The sequence below is a fragment of the Chlorocebus sabaeus genome, chromosome 12 (assembly GCF_047675955.1).
Source record: "Chlorocebus sabaeus isolate Y175 chromosome 12, mChlSab1.0.hap1, whole genome shotgun sequence".
NCBI lineage: Eukaryota > Metazoa > Chordata > Mammalia > Primates > Cercopithecidae > Chlorocebus > Chlorocebus sabaeus.
Genome location: NC_132915.1, coordinates 100198902 through 100224472, shown reverse-complemented (window position 1 = coordinate 100224472; position 25571 = coordinate 100198902). Strand labels below are relative to the sequence as shown.

Sequence of the window (25571 nt, the reverse complement as noted above, 5' to 3'; positions counted from 1 at the left end):
GGGGCCAATGAGGATGGTGGGAACAAGTTGGGTAAATTTTTTTTTTATTTTTTTGAGACGGAGTTTCGCTCTTATTGCCCAGGCTGGAATGCAATGGGGCTATCTCAGCTCACCGCAACCTCAGCCTCCCGGGTTCAAGCGATTCTCCTGCCTCAGCCTCCGGAGTAGCTGGGATTACAGGCATGCACCACCATGCCCAGCTAATTTTGTATTTTTAGTAGAAACGGGGTTTCTCAGTCGGGCGTGGTGGCTCAAGCCTGTAATCTCAGCACTTTGGGAGGCCGAGACGGGTGGATCACGAGGTCAGGAGATCGAGACCATCCTGGCTAACACGGTGAAACCCCGTCTCTACTAAAAAATATAAAAAACTAGCCGGGCAAGGTGGCGGGCGCCTGTAGTCCCAGCTACTCCGGAGGCTGAGGCAGGAGAATGGCGTGAACCCGGGAGGCGGAGCTTGCAGTGAGCTGAGATCCAGCCACTGCACTCCAGCCTGGGTGACAGAGCAAGACACCCTCTCAAAAAAAAAAAAAAAAAAAGAAACGGGGTTTCTCCATGTTCGTTGGCCTGGTGTGGAACTCCTGACCTCAGGTGATCCGCCCACCTCTGCCTGCCGAAGTGCTGGGATTACAGGCATTAGCCACTGCACCCAGACAACCTTTTTTTTTGAGATGGAGTCTCACTCTATTGCTCAGGCTGGAGTGCAGTGGCATGGTCTCGTCTCACTACACCCTCTACCTCCCAGGTTCAGGTGATTCTCCTGCCTCAGCCTCTGGAGTAGCTGGGATTACCGGCACCTGCCACCACATCTGGCTAACTTGTATTTTTAGTAGAGACGGGTTTCACCATGTGGGCCAGGCTGGTGCAAACTCCTGACCTCAGGTGATCCACCTGCCTCAGCTTCCCAAAGTGCTGGGATTACAGGTGTGAGCCACCGCACCTGGCCCCAATTTTGTATTTTTTGAGATGGAGTTTTGCTTTTTTGCCCAGGCTTAAGTGAAGTGGTGCAATCTTGGCTCACTGCAACTTCTGCCCCCCAGGTTCAAGCAATTCTCCTGCCTCAGCTGCCTGAGTAGCTGTGATTATAGGCACCCACCACCATGCCCAACTAATTTTTTTTTTTTTTTTTTTTTTTTTTTTTGGTATTTTTAGTAGAGACGAGGTTTCACCATGTTGGCCAGGCTGGTCTCCAACTCCTGACCTCAGGTGATCCACCCACCTCGGCCTCCCAAAGTGCTAGGATTACAGACGTGAGCCACCTCACCTGGTTTCAAGTTGGGTGAATTTTGAAGGTACAGTAGATGAGATTTGCTGGTTGACTAGATGTAGCATGTAAGAGGAAGAGTCACAAATGACTTCAGTTTCGAAAAAGATGTGCAGAGTCATTAACTCTAGTGTAAGCATTTGAAAAACAGGAAAGCCACCGTGCACCATTTGATTTTTTTTTTTTCTTTTTGAGACAGAGTTTCCCTCTTGTCACCCAGGCTGGAGTACAATGGCACGATCTCGGCTCACTGCAACCCTCCGCCTCCCTGGTTCAAGCGATTCTCTTGCCTCAGCCTCCAGAGTAGCTGGGATTACAGGCACGCACCGCCATGCCTGGCTGATTTTTGTATTTTTAGTAGAGATGGGGTTTCACCACGTTGGCCAGGCTGGTCTCGAATTCCTGACCTCAGGTGATCCGCCTGCCTCAGCCTTCCAAAGTGCTGGGATTACAAGCATGAGCCACCGTGCCTGGCCTAGATTTGCATTTAAGACTAAGCCATGCCAGCAGGTGCAGTGACTCACACCTGTAATCCCAACACTTTGGGAGGCCGAGTCGGGCAGATCACAAGGTTAAGAGTTCCAGACCAGCCTGGCCAACATGGTGGCCAGGTGAAACATAGTAAAACCCTGTCTCTACCAAAAAAAACAAAAATTAGCTGGGCGTGGTGGCGCGTGCCTGTAATCCCAGTTACTCAGGAGGCTGAGGCAGGAGAATCACTTCAACCCGGGAGACAGAGGTTGCAGTAAGCCGAGATCATGCTCCTGCATTCCAGCCTGGGCGACAGAGCAAGACTCCATTTTGGGGGGAAAAAAATACAAAGATTAGCCAGGCATGGTTGCACACACCTGTGTAATCCCAGCTACTCAGGAGGCTGAGGCACAAGAATCGCTTGAACCTGGGAGACAGAGGTTACAGCGAGCTGAAATCGTGCCACTGCACTCTAGCCTGGGTGGAGTGAGACTATCTCAAAAAAAAAGAAAGAAAAAGACTAAGCCATGCCAGGATTGCCCTCTCCTCTCTTTTTTCCCCCGTATCCCTCCACTTCCTGGAAGCCTGCCTCACCTTGGTGTGGGTCAAAGTTCATTAACTCATCCAACAAGCATTCATGTGCTGGGCCTGAAGACTAGAAAAATTAAGTCAGGTGTCCGCCAAGGTTCTGTCCCCAGAGAACTTCTAGGTTGGCTGTGGAAACAGACACATAAATGCATCATTTTATTTCACACTGTTTGGGGCTAAGGAGAGGATTGCACAGAGGAAGTTGCTACTCATAGGAGATGGGAGAAGTCTCCTTGTGGGTGGTTACACCTGGTAGTAACAAGAGGACAATCTGGCTTCAACCATAGCTCTAAGAGGTGGCGTGTCTTTATTAAGGGCAAGGGAGTGGCACTGGAGTACTGATTAATGCCTACTGGTTGGCAGACATTAATCAGAAAACCTAAACATGCCCTGCTTTGTGAATCCTCGTTTCACTTTCTGGGCTCTACTGAAGTGTTCCTTCCTCTGGGAACATGAACACCGATGATATTTTGAGCCATTGTTATGCATCGGATTTGGGGTTAATAGGTTTACAGGTGTCTCCTCTAATTCTCATAAATGCCTCATTTCACATGTCAGCAAACTGAGACTCAAGAGAGGGGAAGAGATTTCCCAAGAGTCTCAACTACTACCTTGGCAGTAGAGCAAGAATTTGAAACCTGGTCAGGTTCACTTTAAGAAAGGCTGTACTAGCTGGGCCCAGTGGCTCACGCCTGTAATCCCAGTATTTCAGGAGGCCGAGGCAGGTGGATCACTTGAGGTCAGGAGTTCAAGACCAGCCTGGCTAAACCTTGTCTCTACTAAACATAGAAAAATTTAGCTGGGCATAGTGGCACACACCTGTAATCCCAGTTACTGGGGAGGCTAAGGCAGGAGAATCTCTTGAATCCGGGAGGCGGAGGTTGCAGTGAGCTGAGATTGTGCCACTGCACTCCAGCCTTGGCGACAGAGGCAGACTCCATCTCAAAAAATATATAAAAAATAAAATAAAAATAAAAAAGGCTGTATGGCCAGGCGGGGTGGCTCACGCCTGTAATCCTAGGCACTCTGGGAGGCCAAGGCGGGCGAATTGCTTGAGCCCAGGAGACCAGCCTGGGCAACAGCTCTACAAAAACTAAACAAATTAGCCAGGCCTGGTGGCTTGTGCCTGCAGTTTCAGCTACTCAGGAGACTGAGGTGGGAGGACTTCTTGAACCCCGTAAGCAGAGGTTTTGGTGAGCGAAGATCGCGCCACTGCCCTCCAGCCAGGGTGACAGAGCGAGACCCTGTCTCAAAACAAAACAAAGCAAAAGGCTGGGGGCCACGCGTGGCGGTTCACACTTGTAATCCCAGCACTTTGGGAGGCCGAGGCGGGTGGATCACCTGAGCTCAAGAGTTCAAGATCAGCCTGGGCAACATAGCGAAAATCCGTCTCTACCAAAAATACAAAAAATTAGCCAGGCGTGGTGGTGCATGCCTGTAATCTCAGCTACTCAGCTACTCGGGAGGCTGGGGCAGGAGAATCGCTGGAACCCGGGAGGCGGAGGTTGCAGTGAGTCGAGATCGCGACACTGCAGCCTGGCGACCTGGGCGACAGAGCTGCCATTTATAAATAAATGAATAAAAATAAGGGATGTAAATGCTCTTTGCAGCTCCACATACTGCCTCCCCAGAACCTCTATGAAGTTGGATTATAACTGCCTGAGCCCGCCCCTCCCGCCCACCTCGCACTTTAAATTCCTCCACGACATGAGCCTTGGTTCATCATTTTTGAAAACTTTGGCCCCTCCTCCCCTCAGCACACCCAGACTACTGGCGCCCAGCTCAGAGTTGCCCAGATTGGGAGATCTGCAAGGTTTCCCGAATGAATGAATGAATGAATGAATGGACGAATTCGAGTCCTCCGTGTGCTATCTCTGGTAAGCTGCCGCCCACGTTGGGCCTCGGTTTCCCCAACTGCGCGCCTAGAGCGTGACGCCGACCTGGTTATCAGGGGGTGACGTGAAAAAATGCGAGCACCACGGGGCGGGGCTCCAGCCCGGGCGGGGCTGGCCGTACCACGGCGCTCCTCGGGGAGATGGGGCGGAGCCGGGGCTCCCCGCTGCGGCGCCATTGGCCGCGCCCGCCGCCACCCGGCAGTAGTTGTGGAGGTCAGCCCCTCCTACTTCCTCTTTCCCTCGGAGCGGGCGGCGGCGGCTGCATCGGCGGCCTGTGTAGCAATGGTGAGAGCGGCGGAATCGGGCGCCATCCGATAGCAGTGAGGCGCGGGGGTTGGGGCAGGCGGTGCGGACTGAGTCCCCGGATTCTGTCTGGCAGCCGGGCCTGTGGGGCGCCGCGCAGAATGGTCTCGCGCCACCACAGCCCGCCTCTTCGCTTCTCTGCCGGGAGAGGCGCGCGACCGAGGCCTGGGTTACTCTGCCCGAGCACGGCCGTTGAGGGAGACTGTCGTGAGCCCTGGGTGGGGCTCTGGCGCGCTCGTAGTCGATGGCGAATCGCGCGTCTTTGGGGGCTGGCCACGCAGGTGAAGGGGATACGGCCCCGCGGCCGGGCTGAGCCACACGCTCTCTTGCGCGCAGGCCAAGATCAAGGCTCGAGATCTTCGCGGGAAGAAGAAGGAGGAGCTGCTGAAACAGCTGGACGACCTGAAGGTGGAACTGTCCCAGCTGCGCGTCGCCAAAGTGACGGGCGGTGCGGCCTCCAAGCTCTCTAAGATGTAAGTGAGGCGGCCGGATCACAGCCCTCGTGGGTGGGGAGCACGTGTGCCTCGGGATCGTCGGAGGATTTCAAAGTTGGCTTAAGGAGCTGACCGCTTAGATGCCCACTCCGTGCATCCTGGGGCGCATGGGAGACCCGTTGTGTGCTTAGCCTCTTACCTGCCTTGACCTTGGCGGTCCTTGTGCCTGGAGTGCATCCCCGGAGACCCACCTTAATGGTACCTTCAAAGCTACCCGGACCCTTTCCTTCCGCTTCCCACCAACACTTGAGTTTTTAATTCACCTTTCGCCCCTTGGTAGGTGGGTGACTTGCACCCTGGAGTGGCAGCGTAAGTTATTTTACATGGCTAAGAGTGCGGAGACTTGTGAAAGGAACGTGGGTTTGGAGTTCATCAACCTGGGTACAAAGTCCACTTCTCAAAAAAAATCAGATGGGTGTGGCGCAGGCCTGTAGTCCCAGCTACTCTGGAGGCTGAGGCAGGAGGATCACTTGAGCCCAGGAGTTGGGAGGCTATGATGGGGCCACTGCTCGTCAGCCTGGTTGACAGGTGAAACCCTGTCTCCAAAAAAAAAGGTGGTCGTCCTCTTTTCCCCCAAACAACCTTAGTAGGGGCAGGGGTGGGAGGATTGGATAAGCACGGTTGCACACTGAATCCTCAAGAACCGTGTTGACCAGCCATCTACTAGGTGACTCCCTCATCCTGCCATGACTACAAATAACTTCTGCCCAGCTTGTTGCTTGCTTCAGTCTCCTGGCTTGTAGTGAACTCCAGTTTGCAAATGTCTCATTTCTCCTGCGATTCCCTAAACTAGCCTGATTGCCTGCTTTGTGGCATGATTCCCTCCCATCAGCTCATTGAAACTGGCATTGGTCGGGTCTTAGCCCTCCGGATAAATGCGTGTTCTGGGATTGAAGGTCTTTTCCTGATCTGCCTCATTGATCCAGCCTGCACTTCCGCTGTCTCAGCTGACACTTTACAGCTCAGCAGCACTGGATTCCCTGCCCCATTCCTGGAATGCCCATCCCATGCCCCTCTCTTCTCCCCTCAGACCTCACTCCCAGAACACCTTCCTCCTGAGTGAATATGGATGGGCTGATAGGGGAGGCTGCAGCTACCCCTGCCCTATGTATGGGTCCTGAGCCTTGGGAAGTGCTGTGTGTCTTCCCATCTTCACTGACATCTCTGTTTTGTAGACGAGTCGTCCGCAAATCCATCGCCCGTGTTCTCACAGTCATTAACCAGACTCAGAAAGAAAACCTCAGGAAATTCTACAAGGTGAGTCTGCTGGGGCATAGGGAGGGTTGGCTTCAGGAAGCTAAGTGCTAGCCGTCCCTGGCCAGGGGCCACGGTAAAGAGGTTTTCCTCGGTGCCTGGGGCTGAGAGTGGTTAGCCTTCCCAATCTGTTGCCGGGCTCTCCCTTCTACCAGTGTCTTGCACTGGCATGTGGCTCTGCAGACCACTTCCTCCGGCTGCACATGTCAGTAATTCATTGGGGCTTGGGGTATCCTGGCTGGAGACTGGTTTTGAATCCAGCCTTCCCAGTTGAGTGGCTTGGACAGTGATGGGACTGGCTGTTGAAGGTTTTCACTGCCTCTTACTAGTACTGGGTGTCAGTCAGTGCCTGCCAGGCACCTGCTGTGCTCTTTTTTCAGATGAGGACCCTGAGGCCTAGACACCCACAACCAATGGCATGATGGGCCCCGGTTCCAAACCTTGCTTTGGGGAGGGTCGGCTTGAGTGTTCCTGGGAGGTGTGCACAGGTGTCTGGCCCCCCTCTTAGTCTTGAATTTTTTTTTTTTTTTTTGAGACGGAGTCTCGCTCTGTGGCCCAGGCTGGAGTGCAGCGGCCAGATCTCAGCTCACTGCAAGCTCCGCCTCCCGGGTTTACGCCATTCTCCTGCCTCAGCCTCCCAAGTAGCTGGGACTACAGGCACCCGCCACCTCGCCCGGCTAGTTTTTTGTATTTTTTTAGTAGAGATGGGGTTTCACTGTGTTAGCCGGGAAGGTCTCGATCTCCTGACCTCGTGATCCGCCCGTCTCAGCCTCCCAAAGTGCTGGGATTACAGGCTTGAGCCACCGCGCCCGGCCTAGTCTTGAATTTTAATGACCATTTTCTGGTCTTGTCCTTAACATTCGTCTTACTAGGGTTCAAGCAGAGAAACAAAACTAGTGGGAGACGGTGTGTACACACACATCCAACGTATTCTGAAGAATGGGTTTAGGTGATTGTGGGGGCTGGCTGGTGTGGGGGCTGGCTGGGACTCAGGGCCCAGGTTGAAGCTGCTGTTCCCAGAGGGAACTTGGAGGGAGCCTCCGCTCTGCACTTAAGGCTTTCAGCTGATCGGATCAGGCCTTCTGGGATTACCCAGGATACTCTCCCCCAAAGTTACCTGATGAGGGTCTTTAATTTTTTTTTTTTTTTGAGAGAGTCTCACTCTGTGGCCCAGGCTGGAGTGCAGTGGTACAATCTCGGCTCACTGCAAGCTCTGCCTCCCGGGTTCACGCCATTCTCCTGCCTCAGCCTCCCGAGTAGCTGGGACCACAGGCGCCCGCCACCTCGCCCGGCTAGTTTTTTGTATTTTTTAGTAGAGACGGGGTTTCACCGTGTTAGCCAGGATGGTCTCGATCTCCTGACCTCGTGATCCGCCCGTCTCGGCCTCCCAAAGTGCTGGGATTACAGGTGTGAGCCACCATGCCCGAGGGTCTTTAATGTGCAAAATGGTTCCACATCACTACCCAAGTTAGTGTTTGAATAACTTGAAGGTTTGACATGGAAACAGCAGCCATGGCTGAGGAAGTGCCACAGGCCCGTAACCGCAGCTACTGGGAAGCCGAGGCAGGAGATGGCTTGAGCCCAGGAGTTAAAGTGCAGTCTGGGCAACATAGTGAGGCCTCATCTCAAAAAAATGAAAGAAGCCATAGTGTAGCTATGTTAGCTGTTCAGGGGACACTAGCATGTGTGTGGCAAAAGTAAATCGTTAATGTCAACAGCTCCGTGTGGCTAGTGGTTGTTTGGGGGACGGCAGAACTCTAGGGGGTTAGCCAATGTGAAAAGGACGAATGCCTAGCCAGTGCCAGCAGGAATGAGGGATGTGGGAGGACAAAGACTTTCCTGCCTCCAAGTACCCTCCAGGGCTGGCCCTCATTGTCCAGGGATCTTTCTGCAGTCCTCTGGCCACCTGCAGGGGCCTGGGGCCCTGTGACCTCAGAATCCAGCTTAGCTAGGGTCTGTCCTGCACCTGACTTGTTCAGGTCAGGGAGAGCCTGCACGCCCTTTCCCCTGGCCCCCGCCGTGCTTGCCTTTAAGAGACGCCTTCCTTCATCTCTCCTCCCCCACACCATGGGCCATTTATTACCTGTTCAGTCTTCCTCACTAGTCTGGGACCCCTGAGCCGGGAGTGGGTCAGATTCTTTGCCAAGCCAGCTCGCAGCACAGGGCCAGTCCTGAAGGGGGCGCAGGTGACCTTTGCAGAACACAGGAGGGACCAGTGACAGCCGCCATGGTCTAGAACCCCCTGCTGGAGAGCAAGTGGTGCAGGAGTGGGAGCCAAGGATGGAGAGACAGATGATGGCTCTGTGACAGCTGTGGGCAGGGGCCCCAAAGCAGGAAGAGGGTGGGGCGAGTGGCCTTGGCCAGCCAGGCCTCTGAGGCTGGACATTCATGTGGGCAGCACCTGGTGGGCCCTGCCTACCGATGGATGGAATACTGCCTCAGCCCCCAGCATACTCGCTAACCAGAGCCGAGGTAGCAGTAACCACACCCAGGGCTTGGGAGGTGCTGCGCACCCTGTACTAGATTGTCATGTGACTGTCCTCCTGACTGGGAATCGGGCAGTGGAAGGAGCACTGAGTTGAGAGTCAACTTGCCTGAGGTGCAAGCCCCAGCTCTTCCACAGCTTTGCCAAGACTTGGGCACTGAGCCCAGGTCAGCAGACTTATATGAAACGAGGATGGCCCCACCAGGCTTAAATTTGGGGGGATTAAATTGAGCTAGTGAAGTATGTGGCCTGCTGCCAGTGCTTTGGTGGCAGCGTCCTCCTGAGTGGCTCTGGATGGCCCTCCCGAGCCCCGTTAGCTGCTGCAGTAGCTCCTCAGACCCGGGTTCTTGGATTCACCCTGCCATCTGTCTCCCAGGGCAAGAAGTACAAGCCCCTGGACCTGCGGCCTAAGAAGACACGCGCCATGCGCCGCCGGCTCAACAAACACGAGGAGAACCTGAAGACCAAGAAGCAGCAGCGGAAGGAGCGGCTATACCCGCTGCGGAAGTACGCGGTCAAGGCCTGAGTGGCGCGTTGTCAATAAAGCACAGCTGGCTGAGACTGCTTTGTTTCCTGGCACTTCCACTGATGGGGTTGAGGCGGGTGGGTCTGCTTCTGGGGACCACGTGTCTGATGGGTTCCAGCAAGCATCCCGCCCGCTGCTGTTGTCTGCTGTGGTTGGGGCCGGGAGAGTCCTGGCCTGTTGGATGCTGGCACAGTCACTTTGGGCCTGTGGTGGGAAGCGGCGTGCCACTGAGGGGAGCGGGTGAGGTCGGCGCCGTCCCAGGTGGTGTTAGGTTTGAGGGTCGCTGGGTGATTTGGTCGTGCGGGATATTCGACGTCTGGTCTGATCGGCAGCTCCAGACACTAAGATTTTCCCATCTGGGGTGAAGGCACAGGTGTGGGCCACATCCAGGACTCCCTGCCAAGAGTGGAGGGTGGGGCTCGAGGCAAGTCCTGCCTTGGGAGAAGCTGTCCATGTTTCCCTCAGTGCCACAGCGCCCTGCCTTACCTTCAGGGTCTCAAGGCACCTCCCTGTGTTGCAGTCCCAGACTTTGACCTGGAAAAGGAGGGGGCATGGCAGGAAGCCTCGCCAGGCCACTGTGGTGTCTGAAGCCACCTCCAGGAAAGTCCCAGACATTTTTTTTGAGATGGAGTCTTTGCCTGAACTCGTGACCTCAGGTGATCCACCTACCTCTACCTCCCAAAGTGCTGGGATTACAGGTGTGAGCCACCGCCCCTGGCCCAAAGAACATCTGAGCCTCTTGGTGTAGGTTTTGTTTGTGGGCTGTATTTGACATTTCAGAGCAGGAGTTCCCTTCTGCCTGATGCCATTTGGGTTGTGGAAATGTCAATGCAGTTGCCAGTGGGCCAGCCCTGACCTTGTGCTGGCCATTAGGTGGAGAGGCTGGCACCTGGGTCCTGCCCTTGCCCCCTCCTAGCTAGGGCAAGTGGGGATGTGGGCCTTCTGGAGTGAGTGCTGAGGGCTCCTGGTGGAGGGAGGGTGGGTAGGTAGGAGCGGGACAGGCCTGGGGTGGTTACCATGCGGGAATAGCCGGCGCTGGCCAGCCACAGCTCGTCGGGAGAGAAGGCTATGCTCTTCACCCAGGTGACGTGGCCCTTCAGTTGGATAAGCAGGCTGCTGGTTGTGGGCTTCCAGATGTGGATGGTCTTGTCCCAGGAACCGGAGGCCTGGACAGCAGACAGCTCTGATCCCTGGGGTTTGGGGCCTGGGAGCCTTAAGGGCCTGGCTGCCAGCAGGGGACCAGCCTGGAACCCAGGACACTCACTTACCAGGAGGCCAGATGCTGAGTAGCACAGGCAGCTGATGTTGCCACTGTGTCCCTCTAGCGCCTGGTGGGAGACGGCTGGGGTCCCCGTCCGCAGGTCCCAGATGCGTATGGTGGAGTCCCAGGAGCCTGTGGCCTGCAGGCAGCTTCCGTGAGTCTGGCCCCGCCAGCTCCCCACCCACTCCGCATTTAGGTGGGTCCCGGAGTCCATCCCCTTCCCACCGCTCTGCTCCAAGTGGGTATGGGGCCACCAAGGTGGGGCCCAGGGCAGAGGTTAGGCTCACCAGGCAGTTCACCGTGGGTGAGAAGTCGCTGCTCTGGACGGAGTCGCGGTGCCCAACTAAGAGGCGCAGCATCTGGCCAGACTAGAGAGAGCCCTGAGCTTCAGGAGGCAGCAGAGGGCAGCTGGCTACCTGGGCCTTGACAGTCCAGGCAAGGGGACCTCGTGCAAAAAGCCCGAGGGCTGCTGTGTGCAGGGAGGCCTGGAGAGGTGGCTGTGGCCAGGTGGGGGCAGCCTTGGTTGCCCGCTGTGGGCATGGGCCCTGCGGAACCAGTGGAGGGTTTGAGCCGGGAGGGCAACACTGGTGACATCCTCTCTGGAACTGGTCCTTGAGTCCCAGGCTGGTGGCCCCAGGCCCTCGACATACCTGCACTTCCCAAAGCATCACCCGCTTGTCCCAGCCACCTGATGCCAGCTGCCTCGAGTCAGGGCTGAAGCTGACCGTCTCCACACTCCGTTGGTGACCTGCAGGCACCAGCCCGGGGTTGGGGAAGGAGGAAAGGTGATATGACACAGGACAGCACCGTCTAAAAGCGAACGCAGGCCTGGCTGCTTGGCTCCCAGCTCACTCACCCTTCAGGACCCGCAGACATTTGGCTCTTGCCACGTCCCACAGGCGGACAGTGCAGTCACAGGAGGCGCTGGCGAAGAGGTGGCCATCAGGGGAGAAGCGGCAGAACTTCACGGGGCCTGGGTGGGTGGCCACAGTCAGGGGACAGAGCACTGCCCGCCACCTTCTGCCCACGCAGTCCAATCCTTGCTAATTTTTCCAGCCTCGTCGCCAGCTGCCCCTCACCCAAACTCCAGCCTCCCAGAAATGCCTGGATTTCCATGGCTTGGCCTGGGCTGGGCTGTCAGCCTTGGAACACCCAACCTCAGTGTGCTCATCTGAAAAATCATCAATACCCAAGTCAAAGTAGGGACTTCCCAGAAACTTGCCCTAACAACCGCCGCCTAGGTGAATTGCCTCCTTTGAGCTCCAAGCCCCTGATTTTCCCTCCTTGCAGCATTAATCAGACTGCCTATAATTGCCTGATTTTTTTTCTTGTCTCCTGAATAATAATTAAAATAGTTACATCTATTGAGTCCTCACTGGGTGCTAGATACTTTGCTTGCAGTGGAAATGGCTCAGCGAGGTGACAGGACTTGACCAAGATCAAAGTCAAAACAGTCAAAACATGGCTGAAACTTAAGTACATCATGCTAAGTGAAATAAGCCAGTCACAAAAAGACAAATACTGTGTGACTCCACTTAGAGGCACCCAGAGAGGTCAGATTCATCGAGACAAAAAGAAAAACTGTGGTTGTCAGGGGCTAGGAGGAGGGAGATTGGGGACTTGTTTAGCGGGGACAGAGGTTCAGTTTTGCAAGAGGAAAAGAGTTCTGGAGATTGGTGTCACGACAATGTGAAGGTACTGGATTCTCTGAACTGTACACTTAAAAATGTATACAACAAGGTGGGCACAGTGATTCACGCCTTTAATCCCAGCACTTCGGGGGACTGAGCGGGGTGGATCACAAGGTCAGAAGTTCAAGACCAGCCTGGCCAAGATGGTGAAACACCGTCTCTACTAAAAATACAAAAAAAAATTAGCCGGGTGTGGTGGCAGGTGCCTGTAATCCCAGCTACTCGGGAGGCTGAGGCAGAGAATTGCTTGAACCCAGGAGGCAGGGGTTACAGTGAGCCAAGGTTGTCCAGCCTGGGTAACAGAGCGAGATTCCGTCACACACACAAAAATATACAACGGTAAGTATTATGTGTGTTACATCACAGTTTGTGTGTGTGTGTGTGTGTGTGTGTGTGTTTAAAGAAGGATCTGAGTCCAGGCCTGTTCGAGTCTAAGCCCCAGTGCCCAGGTATCACATCCCATCTCCCGTCCTCCCTAGCCCTGCCTTGCACCCATGCCCAGCTCATCGGAGGTCACTGCGGTCAGCTCTGCAGAATGCCAGAGCCTTGTGCCTCGGGTCTTCCGAGCCAGGTGTGGGAGCCCCACCTGTGTGGCCACCCAGCCTCCACAGCAGCTGCCCACTCCGGGTCTCCCAGCCGTACACGCAGCCATCCTCTGAGCCTGTGAGCAGCATCTGGCCATCAGGGGAGAAGGCAGAGGAATTGACCTAGAAACAGAGCACAAAAGCGGTCCCATTCCGGGGAAGAAAGCCCTATCCACTCATCTCTGACCCCTAAACACTGCCCCCAAGAGCCTGGGGTTGGAGCTTGACTTCAAGCTTCACCTCACCACCAGAGCCCAGAACCCGGGGCCCACTGGGCTCCCTGGAGCCCAGCAAAACCACAGCCTGCAGCTGGCGGCAGGAGCCTTCTCTGGAACATTAGCCTGGAACCCCAGAGCCAAGATCCCATTCCAAAGCCGCGGCTGACAACGGAGAGCCCAGAATCTACTCTAAGCCCTGAGTTCACTTTAGAGCCAGGGCCCCAGAAAACACCAGAGTCAGCAGGGAGCTTTGTGCCCCTCTCCAGGCAGAGCCCAGAGCCCGGGGCTCTTTTTAGAGGCAGAGCTTAGAACCTAGAGCTGCTCTGGAGCTGGGGCCCAGCACTGGAGCCGAGAGCCTACTTTGAGCCTTCTTGGGTTAGCAAAGTCTACTCCAGACTCCATATCCTAAGCTAATGCCCAGAGAACATTCTGGAACCCCCACTACACAGAACCAGGAACCACTCTGCACCCAAAGCCGGGAGTCTGGGCAGAGCCCGCTGGGCCTTACCTCCCCGCCGTGACGGCCGAAGAATGTCACTCTCCGCACGGCCAGGGTGGCCGGGACCCCGCTGTTCATGGGCGCCCGGCCCCGCCCCGACCTGGCGGGCTCCCAACTAGGCGGCCGTGGGACCCCAGGACTGGGCGGAGGAAAGGGGAAACTGTGTACAAGCCGTCTCCATGGTAATCGGGGCGGGGCGTACAGCCACGGTGGGGTCCCTGCAAAGCCATGAGGTCTGACAGGCAGGGCCAGCTCGGAGGAGGTGGAGCCGCAGCAGATGGGACCCCGGTGGGCTCGGAGAAGGGACTTCCCGCGCCAGCCGCTGCGCTTCCACCCTAGGGCAGCTCTCGCGCCCGGCAACACGGCATGCAGAGCGGCCGCTAGAGGGCGCCCCGGCCACACGCACTGCGCGGCCCAGACCCCGCGCCCTGCGGACTGTGGACTGCAAAGGGTCCCTGCACCCCTTTGAGACAGGGGAGCAACGAGCCTGTCTCCCCATCTCATAACCTGGAGCATCAGCCCTGCCCCACAGGACTCCAGGGGTGAGCCAAGCACAGGGCCTGGCACATAGTAGATGCCCAAGAGGGCCCGCTCAGGAGCCACTACCCCTTCTGTCCAGGAGTGGCCAGTACTGAGGTTGAGGATGTCCCAGGAGAGCGCTGGGGACAGTAGCCAGCTCTGTCCTCCAGGGCGTGGGAGCCAGAGGTAGCGTGTGTAAAGTACATGGCATTAAAAGTGGGGTCACGTCGCTGCTAACATTCCTGGCAGCACAAAATGTGCCATCTGAGGATGGGGTGGAGGCTGGGGCGCAGGGAGGGGGCGGGGGACCAGTGCCCGGGAGCTGCCAGGATCCTTACCGGATAGCGCAGTCTGAAGCTTGGAACGAGCAGGACTTGGTTTCATTGTGAATTTTACAGGTGAGGAAACTCACCCGGAGAGCTGGGAGGACTTGCTCAGAGACACTCAGCCAGTAGGAGTGGAACTGGGATTTCAGTCCACGGCTGTCTGACTCTGGGGGTCTGTACTGGGACCACCTGCCGTGAACTCCAGGGGCCTCGCAGCAGATGTCAAGGTCCACATCTCCTGGTACATCTGGGAAACTGAGGTCCAAAGGGGGCAGGACTTGGCCCAGCCATCTAGCCAGTACCTCTATGGCAGAGCTGGGGCAGGACCCAGTCTCCCCACTCCCACAGCAGGACAGGGAGGGAACAGAGGACCCCCCACCTGCCCTGCCCATGGATTCCAGGCTCCCTGGGGGCAGGGGTGGAGCAGCTGGGCTTTGGGAGCTTCAAACTCAAGGGTTCCCAGCTGTGACTCACACCCCTCCCCCCAAACCTCTTTGCCAGAAACTTCTCTCAGGAGATCCGCTGTGCTCCTGCTATTTTAAGCCCCAGACAGTCAGGCGGGCGAGGGAGCAACAATGACAGCTTTGAGGCAGTCCCACTCCATCCCAGATCCCAGAGGACCTAGGTCACTGTGGAACCCTTCTGAGCTGGGCCTACAAGGCTGTCCCCCAACACCCAGACGTGGGCTCCCAGACACAGCTCCCCAGAGCTACTATTCCCTGGCCCTCTGGCCCTCCTGCTCAGGCACCCCCAACCCATGCCCCGGCCCTGGGTACATTGTCCAGCCACTTGGTTACTCCTGCTCTACCCAGAGGGCCCAGAACCACCTTCCCCAGCCCAGCCCTTCACTCCCATAACCCTCAGGTTAGAACTTGTCCACCAGGCCCAGTGTCTGCTTGGCCAAAGGGGTGGAGCTGGGGTCGAAACCCGTGGGCTTGGCTCAGGCGTCTGCAGGTGGAACCACCAACATGAATGCCAGGGTCCGGAGCATCATCTCTGTGGACGAAGTGGTGGAGAAGTTTCTGCCAATTTTTCCACCACTGACTATCTCTTCCTTCTCCTCGGGGAGCCTGCCGCCTTCTCTCCTCTATCTGGCCAGGCTGTCCAGGGAGTGGGCTCCACCAAGATGTCCAGGATGGATGCCACGCTGAGTTTTCTCACTGTTGCTCCATCCCCTGAAGGGTACTGGAGGTCCTGGACCAGCCTTGCCTCTCCTCAGCTACTCATGTCAACCTTAAAACACCCCACAGGGCCAGGCATGGTGCTTCATGCCGGTAATCCTAGCTCTTTGGGAGACCAAGGCAGGCAGATCATTTGAGGCCAGGAGTTCAAGACCAGCCTGGGCAATATGGTGAAACCCCATCTCTACTAAAAACAAAACAACAACAGCAACAACAAACCTCACAAACATCTGCTCAGAAAAAAAAAAAAAAATTAAAACAAGGCAGGCAAAAAAGAACCCTCTATTTCTTTGGATAAGAAAAGCAAGCAAAACCCCCAAATCTCCAGAATGGTCAACTCTCAGGAGAGGAAGGGAGGGACTAGAAAAGGCACGACCCTTGGGGCCTTGAGGAGCCACATTCCAGCTCTAAGCTGGGCAGGGGCCCCAGGTGTCCATTGAATTGTTCTTAAAGAATCGGTCCCACTTATCTGGCCCCTGCCTGCCTCTCCTTACTCTTCGTGGCTTCCTTGCCCTGCTCCGCCCCATTTCTCATCTTACTGTAGTCCTGCCCCCAGTCCCAAACAGTTTAGTGGGGAGCCAGCGTTTCCTGACCGGTGCCCAAAGAAGCAGAGAATATTGTTTTGTGGCAAAAGAGGAAGTAGGAGAGAGAGTTGAGAGCCTAACTGCCCTGGTTTCTTCGAGGTTCCAGCTCCCAGCTCAATACCTGAGCTGCTCTTCCTGCCCTCTAGTTTTTTTGTTGTTGTTTTGTTTTGTTTTTTTCTAAGATGAAGTCTTTGTCTCCCAGAATGGCTGGAGTGCAGTGGCGCGATCTCGGCTCACTGCAACCTCTGCCTCCTTCCTGGGTTTAAGCAATTCTCCTGCCTCTTGTCAGCCTCCCGAGTAGCTGGGATTATAGGCACCTGCCACCATGCCCAGCTAATTTTTGTATTTTTAGTAGAGACAGGGTTTCACTATGTTGACCAGGCTGGTCTTGAACTCCTGACCTCGTGATCCACCCACCTCGGCCTCCCAAAGTGTGGGGATTACAGGCATGAGCCACTGTGCCATGCCTGCCCTCCAGGTTTTAAAACGTACCTGTTCCTGGCTGGTTGCGGTGGCTCACCGCTGTAATTGCAGCACTTTGGGAGGCCGAGGCAGGCAGATCATGAGGTCAGGAGTTCAAGACCAGCCTGGCCAACATGGTGAAACCCCATCTTTACTAAAAATACAAAATTTAAATTAGCCGGGCGCAGTGGCGGGCGCCTGTAGTCCCAGCTACTCGGGAGGCTGAGGTAGGAGAATGGCGTGAACCCGGGAGGCGGAGCTTGCAGTGAGCCGAGATTGCGCCACTGCACTCCAGCCTGGGCGACAGAGCGAGACTCCGTCTCAAAAAAAAAAAAAAAAAAAAAAAAATACAAAATTTAGCTGGGCGTGGTGGCAAGTGCCTGTAATCCCAGCTACTCAGGAGGCTGAGGCAGGAGAATCACTTGAACTCGGGAGGTGGAGGTTGTGGTGAGCCAAGATTGTGCCATTGCACTCCAGCCTGGGCAACAAGAGCGAAACTCTGTCTCACAAAAAACAAAAAACACAAAACCTCTTCCTTAAATTCCTCCTTTTGCTGAGTGAGCTCCAGTAGATTTTGGTTACTTGCCACTCAAAAGGCCTTGACTAAAACATCTCTAATTTCCGAAAGCCCCTCCCTACTGCTGTGTCTCTGGGGCCTCTTTCCTGGGCCTCCCCTGCAGCAATTTGCACACAGGGTTCCTGGCCCCCCAACGGTTCCCTAAGCTGTAGTCAATGCCATCATGTTGCTGTGACTTCCCCAGAACCCCAGGTTATCCTTATCGGAATACACTGTAATTTGTCATTAGCCCTCTTAAAAAGTGTGGGGACCAGAACTAGAAGCATGCTAGCCGTTTGGACTGACAGCCACCAAGCTGAAAGGTACTGTCATCTCCAGTTTCCTAGATGCTCCATCTCTAGCGATGCAGTCTGCATTACTAGAGGCATTTATGTTTCCAAGAGCTATGTTATTCACTGCAAATGTACAAGAGCTTTTTCCCATGAACTGCTGTCCAGCCAGCCCTCCCTCCCCCGTCTAGTACTCACATAATGGGTTCTTCGGAAACGCACGCAAGACCTTACATTATGCTGGTGAAAGGTCATCTTCTTGGCCCCCATCCAGCCGTCTAGTCTTGAAAGCATTTTAAAAGTCCCACTTCTTTTGCACAAAGCATTAATTCTGCCGCTGTGGCAGCTGCAAACTTTATGAGCAGGCCTGTGTTCTGATCCAAACTGGGGAAATGATCAACATGACAGAGGTAAGAACGGAGCCATGGCCGGGCGTGGTGGCTCATGCCTGTAATCCCAGCACTTTGGGAGGCCGAGGCGGGTGGATCACCTGAGGTCAGGAGTTCAAGACCAGCCTGGCCAACATGGTGAAACCCTGTCTCTACTAAAAATACAAAACTTAGCCAGGCATGGTGGCATGTGCCTGTAATCCCAGCTACTCACAGGCTGAAGCAGGAGAATTGCTTGAACCTGGGAGGCAGAGGTTGCAGTGAGCTGAGATGGCGCCATTGCACTCCAGCCTGGACGATGAGAGCGAAATTGCATCTCAAAAACAAACAACAAACAGAGCCCTGTGGTCTATCACTACAGACCTCCAGTGATTCTCTTTTTTGCCTCCATACATCAGAGCTAACCCCCCATGGGCTAACCATGGGGTCAGGGAGGGCACAGTCCCTTAGGAAAGATCCGGATCCAGGTGGGGAGGAAGGTAATGTAGATTCTTTTTTTTTTTTTTTTTTTTTGAGACAGAGTTTTGCTCTTCTTGCCCGGGTTGGAGTGCAATGGTTGATCTTGGCTCACTGCAACCTCCGACCCCTGGGTTCAAGAGATTCTCCTGCCTCAACCTCCCAAGTAGCTGAGATTACAGGCACTCACCACTATGCCTGGCTAATTTTTGTACTTTTAGGAGAGATGGGGTTTCACCATGTTGGCCAGGCTGGTCTCAAACTCCAGACATCAGGTGATTCACCCACCTCGGCCTCCCAAAGTGCTGGGATTACAGGTGTGAGCCACCACACCCCGGTGGTAATGTAGATTCTACCTCAAGCAGGGTTCTGTGGTTGCAAACAACAGAAACCATGGATGGCCAAAAGGGACCAAGAGGCTGGGAGATCGCAGATGGGAAGAACAGCATCACTGTCACGCCAGGGAAGGGCAGGAAGCAGTGCCACTCACCACTCCCGAGAGCAGCCCAGCACATCAGGATCCTCAGAGGGCTCGTGATTGACCCAGCTGGGGTCAGGTACCTGCTCCTTGGTGAGGGGAGGGCCATCCAGGTTAAGACCTGGGATTCTTCCCCAACCTCCACCCTGGTCTGTGAGTCAATCAGGAAACTCTAGGTCAGCTTAAAACCAGCTGTCACCTGTGTAGCCTCAGGAGCCAGGCAGCTGCGCCCTGATCTGGCTCCATCACCTACCACCTGTGACCTCAGACTGGTTACCCAGCGCTTCCGCACCTCCTGTTCCTCATCTCTAAAATGAGGATAATAATTAGTACCTGCCTTGGCCGGGCGCGGTGGCTCAAGCCTGTAATCCCAGCACTTTGGGAGGCCGAGACGGGCGGATCACTAGGTCAGGAGATCGAGACCATCCTGGCTAACACGGTGAAACCCCGTCTCTACTAAAAAATACAAAAAACTAGCCGGGCGAGGTGGCGGGCGCCTGTAGTCCCAGCTACTCGGGAGGCTGAGGCAGGAGAATGGCGTGAACCCAGGAGGCGGAGCTTGCAGTGAGCTGAGATCCGGCCACTGCACTCCAGGCTGGGCGACAGAGCGAGACTCCGTCTCAAAAAATAAAAATAAAAAAATAATTAGTACCTGCCTCATGAGGTTGGCTTTGAGGATTAATATATGTAAAGTGCTTGGAACGACACCCGGTGCACGGTTAGCTGGGCTATCATGAAAGCGTTATCATCTTATGAGTCCACCATTTTTTACTGTAGCCCCAAATATATCAAGAAAGGCTCTCTGGCCAGGAGCGGTGACTCACGCCTGTAATCCCAGCACTTTGGGAGGCTGAAACAGGCGGATCACTTGAGATCAGGAGTTCGAGACCAGCCTGGCCAACATAGTGAAACTCCGTTTCTACTAAAACTGCAAAAATTTCTACTAAAAATGCAAAAAATATATATAGCCGGGCGAGGTGGCGGGCGCCTGTAGTCCCAGCTACTCGGGAAGCTGAGGCAGGAGAATCGCTTGAACCTAGAAGACAGAGGATGCAGTAAGCCGAGATCGTGCCACTGCACTCCAGCCTGGCAACAGGCGAGACTCTGTCTCAGGAAAAAAAAAAAAAAGCTTAATGTCACCAATCATTGGGAAAATGCAAATCAAAACCACACTGAGATATAATCTCACCCCAGTTAAAATGGTTTTTTATCAAAAAGATAGAAAATAGGGCCAGGTGAGGTGGCTCACCCGTGTAATCCCAGCACTTTGGGAGGCTGAGGCAGGCAGATTCCTTGAGCCCAAGAGTTCAAGACTAGCCTGGGCAACATGGTGAAATCCGGTCTCTACTAAAAATACAAAAAATTGGACAGATGTGGTGGTGTGCACCTGTGATCCCAGCTACTCGGGAGGCTGAGGTGGGAGGATCACCTGAGCCCAGGAGGGCCAGGCTGCAGTGAGCTGTGATCATGCCACTGCACTCCAGCCTGAGTGACCAGAGTGAGACCCAGTCTCAAACAAACAAACAAACAACCCCACAAAAGACAGAAAATAAAAGATGCTGGTGAGGATGTGGGGAAGTAGGGGAGGATGAAGACAGGTTGGATCATGGGTACAAAAATATACTTAGATAGGCCAGGTGTGGTGGCTCACACCTGTAATCCCAGCACTTTGGGAGGCCGAAGTGGATGGATCACCTGAGGTCAGGAGTTTGAGATCAGTCTGGCCAACATGCTGAAACCCCGTCTCTACTAAAACTACAAAAATTAGCCAGGTGTGGTGGCGGGTGCCTGTAATCCCAGCTAGCAGGGAGGCTGAGGCATGAGAATCACTCGAACCCAGGAGGTAAAGGTGGCAGTGAGCCGAGATCATGCCACTGCACTTGTGCTCCAGCCTGGGTGACAGAGTGAGAATCAGTCTCAAAAAACAAAAAACAAAAACAAAAACAAAACCATACAGTCAGCTAGAAGGAGTAAGTTCCAGTGTTTGATAGCACAGTAGGGCAACTATAGTTTTTTGTTTTATTTTGTGACGGGGTCTCGCTTTGTTGCCCAGGCTGGAGTGAAGTGGCACAATCACTGCTCACTAAAGCTTTGACCTCCTGGGTTCAAGTGATCCTCCTGCCCAGATTTCTTGAGTAGCTGGGGCTTCAGACACATGCCACCACACCCAGCTAATTAAAAAAAAAAAAAAAATGCCGGGCGCGGTGGCTCAAGCCTGTAATCCCAGCACTTTGGGAGGCCGAGATGGGTGGATCACAAGGTCAGGAGATCGAGACCATCCTGGCTAACCCAGTGAAACCCCGTCTCTACTAAAAAATACAAAAAACTAGCTGGGCAAGGTGGCGGGCGCCTGCAGTCCCAGCTACTCGGGAGGCTGAGGCAGGAGAATGGCGTAAACCCGGGAGACAGAGCTTGCAGTGAGCTGAGATCCGGCCACTGCATTCCAGCCTGGGCGACAGAGTGAGACTCCGTCTCAACAACAACAACAACAACAACAACAACAACAACAACAACAAAAATTAGCTGTACAGCTGTAGAGCTTAAAGTTGTAGAGCGGGAGTCTCATCATGTTGCCCAGGCTGGTCTCAAACTCTTTGGCTCTTTGGCGCAAGAAATCCTCCCATCTCAGCTTCCCAAACTGCTGAGATTACAGGCATGAGCCACCACACCTGGCCAAGGGCAACTGTAGTTAACACGTTATTGTATGTTACAAAATAGCTAGAAGAGATGTGGAATGTTCCCAACACAAATAACTGATCAATATTTGAGGTGATGAATTTCCTAATTACCCTGATCTGATCATTACTCACTGCATATATGTCTCAAAATATCACATGTACTTCATAAATATGAACAACTTATGCATCAAAAAAAACGGTCTCATTCTCTTCTCTTGTCTGCTGCCATGTGAGATGTGTCTTTTGCCTTCCGTCATGGTTGTGAGGCCTCCCCAGTCATGTGGAACTCTAAAGAAAACAGGAAGGCCGGGCACGGTGGCTCACGCCCGTAATCCCAGCACTTTGGGAGGCCCAGGTGGGTGGATCATGAGGTCAGGAGATCAAGACCATCCTGGCCAACATGGTGAAACCCCGTCTCTATTAAAAATACAAAAATTGGCCAGGCACGGTGGCTCGCACCTGTAATCTCAGCACTTTGGGAGGCCGGGGTGGGTGAATCACGAGGTCAGGAGTTCAAGACCAGCCTGGCCAAGATGGTGAAACCCCGTCTCTACTAAAAATACAAAAATTAGCCAGGCATGGTGGTGGGCATCTGTAGTCCCAGCTACTCAGGAGGCTAAGGCAGGAGAATTCCTTGAACCTTTGAGGCAGAGGTTGCGGTGAGCCAAGATCAAGCCACTGCACTCAAGCCTGGACGACAATGTAAGACTCCATCTCATCAAAACAAACAAACAAAAACTCACTCTTGGGTTCAGTATTGAAGGATGTTATCTATAATGACCACTATTCTTTTAATGGGTTACATCATACTATTCTGTTCTGTTTTGGATGCCAAAATTAAATAAAGGCATAAACGAACAAAAAACTAAAAAAGCCATTCAGCCGAACATTGACTCAAAAAAAAAAAAAGGAAACAAAAAATTTTATTTTATGTATTTATTTATTTATTTTGGACAGAGTCTTGTTTTGTTGCCCAGGCTGGAGTGCAGTGGTGAGATCTCGGCTCACTGCAAACTCCACCTCCCAGGTTCAAGCGATTCTCCTGCCTCAGCCTCCCGAGTAGCTGGGATTACAGGCACGTAACACCAGGCCCAGCTAATTTTTGTATTTTTAGTAGAGACGGGGTTTCACCGTATTGGTCAGGCTGGTTTCGAATTCCTGGCCTCAAGCAATCCACCTGCCTCCACCTCTCAAAGTGCTGGGATTACAGGCATGAGCCACCACGCCCAGCCCTAAAACAAAAAAACTTAAAAAGAGATAAAAAAGGAAAACCTCCTGTGTTTTGCAGAAATCCAGGTAGCCTGTGTGTGGGTTGGGCCCAGTCACCTGTTATGGAGAGGGGCGACAGCAGCTTGGCTCACTTTCCAGTGACCTTCGTCTGCATTGCCAGTCACACTCCATCTTCTGAGCGCTCTGAAATCATCTCCTGAACGATCTGCCCCCAACCTTGCTTGGCGAGTCAGGCTCACGAGTCCATGACTCCTGGACTCACCCTTCTAGAAGGGTGGGATGATGGTGCTCTTTTCTCTGCTGGCTTGTGGCCTCAGGCTTTTTTTTGTTTTTTGTTTTGTTTTTTGTTTTTTTTTGAGATGGGATTTTACTCTTGTCACCCAGGCTGGAGTATAACGCAGTGAGTCTCGGCTCACTGCAACCTCCACCTCCCGAGTTGAAGCAATTCTCCTGCCTCAGCCTCGTGAGTATCTGGGATTACAGGGATGCACCACCACGCCTGGCTAATTTTTGTATTATTAGCCGGGGTTTAATACATTATTAGACGGGGTTTAATAATGTTATTATTAATACATTTAATTAATGTATTATTAGACGGGGTTTCATCATGTTGGCCAGGTTGGTCTCGAACTCCTGACCTCAGGTGATCTGCCCAATCTCAGCCTCCCAAAGTGCTGGGATTACAGGCATGAGCCGTAGTCCCTGGGCCATCTCTGGGCTGTTCTGTGTGGTGTCAGATTCATACCCTTCACTCTGGCTTTCTTAGGATACGATTTGCCAGACCTAGAAACTCAGCCTTATTTATCTTACTATATTTTTTAATACGTGTTTTTCTAAGACAGTCATTCTGTTTGGATAGCAAAGTGACCCGGACGTCAGAAGGAACCTGAGAAGCCCAGGGGGTTTGACTGCCACCCACTTTCCCCAGCGTGAGCCCACAGCCCCAGCCTGCATTCCCAGTTCTCAAGTTCAGGAACTCACACCCACGGGTCTCCTTGGGCCTCTCCCACATTCCGGTGAGTCTTACAGAGGAGAAGTCTCTGAGGCTCTGGGCTGAGCACCGGTGGAAGGTCTTGAACACGCCACCCTGTGGATGCCACGCTCACGTCTGGGGTGGATCGAGGGTGCAGGGCAGGGTAAGGGGCAGCCAGCCAGGCAGGGCCTCTGTGACAGGTCTGTCCAGCTTGTGGGGGTAGGGCCACAACCCAGTCAGAGAGGATTTTTATGCTATTTCATGTATTTAATTTTTAATTTTTTTTTTTTTTGAGATGGTGTCTCGCACCGTCACCCAAGCTGGAGTGCAATGGCACAATCTTGACTCACTGCAACCTCTGCCTCCCAGGTTCAAGTGATTCTCCTGCCTCAGACTCCCAAGGAGCTGGGATTATAGGCGTCCGCCACCATGCCCAGGTAATTTTTTTTTTTTTGAGATGGAGTCTCGCTCTGTCGCCCAGGGTGGAGTGCAGTGGCGCGATCTCTGCTCACTGCAAGCTCCGTAGCCTCCTGGGTCCACGCCATTCTCCTGCCTCAGCTTCCCGAGAAGCTGGGACTACAGGTGCCTGCCACCATGCCCGGCTAATTTTTTGTATTTTTAGTAGAGACAGGGTTTCACCGTGTTCGCCAGGATGGTCTCGATCTCCTGACCTCGTGATCCGCCCATCTGGGCCTCCCAAAGTGCTGGGATTACAGGCGTGAGCCACCGCAACCTGCCATTTTTGTATTTTTAATAGAGGTGGGGATTCACCATGTTGGCCAGGCTGGTCTTGAACTCCTGACCTCAGGTGATCCAACTGCCTCGGCCTCCCAAAGTGCTGTGATTACAGGCGTGAGCCACCGTGCCCAGCCAATTTTTTTTTTTTTTTTTTTTTTTTTTTTGAGATGGAGTCTTGCTCTGCTGGCAGGCTGGAGTGCAATGGTGTGATCTTGGCTCACTGCAACCTCTGCCTCCCAGTTTCAAGCAATTCTCCTGCCTCAGCCTCTTGAGTAGCTGGGATTACAGGCGCGAGCCACCATGCCTGGCTAATTTTTGTATTTTTAGTAGAGACGGGGTTTCACCATGTTGGCCAGGATGGTCTACATCTCCTGACCTTGTGATCTGCCCATGTTGGCCTCCCAAAGTGCTGGGATTACAGGCATGGGTCACTAGGCCTGGCCCTAATTTTTTAAATTCTTAAATTGCGCCACTGCACTCCTGCCTGGGCCACAGAGGGGGACTCTGTCTCAAAAAAAAGTCTTAAAAAGTTTTGGACACAACAGTGTTAAAGAATAAGCCAGGTGCGGTGGCTCACACCTGAATCTCAGCACTTTGGGAGGCCGATTACATGAGGCCAAGAGTTTGAGTCCAGCCTGACCAATATGGTGAAACCCCATCTCTACCAAAAATACAAAAATTAGCCAGGCGTAGTGGTCCATGCCTGTAGTCCCAGCTACTCAGGAGGCTAAGGCAGAAGAATCCCTTGAATCTGGAAGGCAGAGGTTGCAGTGAGCTGAGATGGCACCACTGCACTCCAGCCTGGGCAACAGAGTGAGACTCCATCTCAAAAACAAAATACAAATAAAAATAAAAATAAAAAACAAAGGGCACTCAGCACCATAGGAAAGGTAAGAAACAAAAACACACGGGTAATTAAATAAGAATAAAACACAAAGGGGACATGTGTTTGCTCCCTGTCTTCTTCCACCAACTTTGCTTTTTTTTTTTTTTTGAGGTGGAGTCTCGCTCTGTTGCCCAGGCTGGAGTGCAGTGGCAAGATCTCGGCTCACTGCAATCTCTGCCTTCCGGGTTCAAGCGATTCTCCTGCCTCAGCCTCCCAAGTAGCTGGAACTACAGGTGCCCGCCACCATGCCTGGCTAGTTTTTTGTATTTTTAGTAGAGACGGGGTTTCACTGTGT

The 25571-nt window shown here is 53.7% G+C and overlaps 2 protein-coding genes across 3 annotated transcripts; one reads left to right on the top strand and one right to left on the bottom strand.

Annotated features, from left to right (window-relative positions):
* Positions 1-4381: 4381 nt before the first annotated feature.
* On the top strand, positions 4382-9312 carry RPL35 (ribosomal protein L35). The gene is made up of 4 exons (XM_008006269.3): positions 4382-4500; positions 4855-4991; positions 6188-6269; positions 9128-9312. The coding sequence occupies exons 1-4, from the start codon at positions 4498-4500 to the stop codon at positions 9275-9277; spliced, it is 372 nt and encodes a 123-aa protein (XP_008004460.2). The 5' UTR covers positions 4382-4497; the 3' UTR covers positions 9278-9312.
* Positions 9313-9544: 232 nt separating this feature from the next.
* WDR38 (WD repeat domain 38) lies at positions 9545-13813 on the bottom strand. Of its 2 annotated transcripts, XM_008006265.3 has the most exons (9): positions 13540-13813; positions 12816-12936; positions 11395-11511; positions 11189-11286; positions 10826-10906; positions 10546-10677; positions 10294-10443; positions 9764-9811; positions 9545-9673 (listed from the first exon to the last, which is right to left on the bottom strand). In XM_008006265.3, the coding sequence occupies exons 1-9, from the start codon at positions 13606-13608 to the stop codon at positions 9545-9547; spliced, it is 945 nt and encodes a 314-aa protein (XP_008004456.3). In that variant the 5' UTR covers positions 13609-13813. The 2 variants fall into 2 exon arrangements, with proteins under 2 accessions (XP_008004456.3, XP_072878021.1); XM_073021920.1 differs by lacking the exons at positions 11395-11511; positions 13540-13813 and having other exon boundaries at positions 11189-11342; positions 12808-12911.
* Positions 13814-25571: the final 11758 nt, after the last annotated feature.

What these genes read in the sequence shown, in the direction of transcription:
- RPL35 (XM_008006269.3), top strand. An exon ending in GCCTCCAAGCTCTCTAAGAT is followed by an intron (nt 4,992 to 6,187) that starts GTAAGTGAGGCG and finishes TCTGTTTTGTAG; the next exon opens with ACGAGTCGTCCGCAAATCCA. An exon ending in ACCTCAGGAAATTCTACAAG is followed by an intron (nt 6,270 to 9,127) that starts GTGAGTCTGCTG and finishes TCTGTCTCCCAG; the next exon opens with GGCAAGAAGTACAAGCCCCT.
- WDR38 (XM_008006265.3), bottom strand. Translation starts at nt 13,608, where the DNA reads ATGAACAGCGGGGTCCCGGCCACCCTGGCCGTGCGGAGAGTGACATTC. An exon ending in CACCCACGGTGAACTGCCTG is followed by an intron (nt 10,678 to 10,825) that starts GTGAGCCTAACC and finishes AGCTGCCTGCAG; the next exon opens with GCCACAGGCTCCTGGGACTC. An exon ending in ACTCAGCATCTGGCCTCCTG is followed by an intron (nt 10,444 to 10,545) that starts GTAAGTGAGTGT and finishes TCTGCTGTCCAG; the next exon opens with GCCTCCGGTTCCTGGGACAA.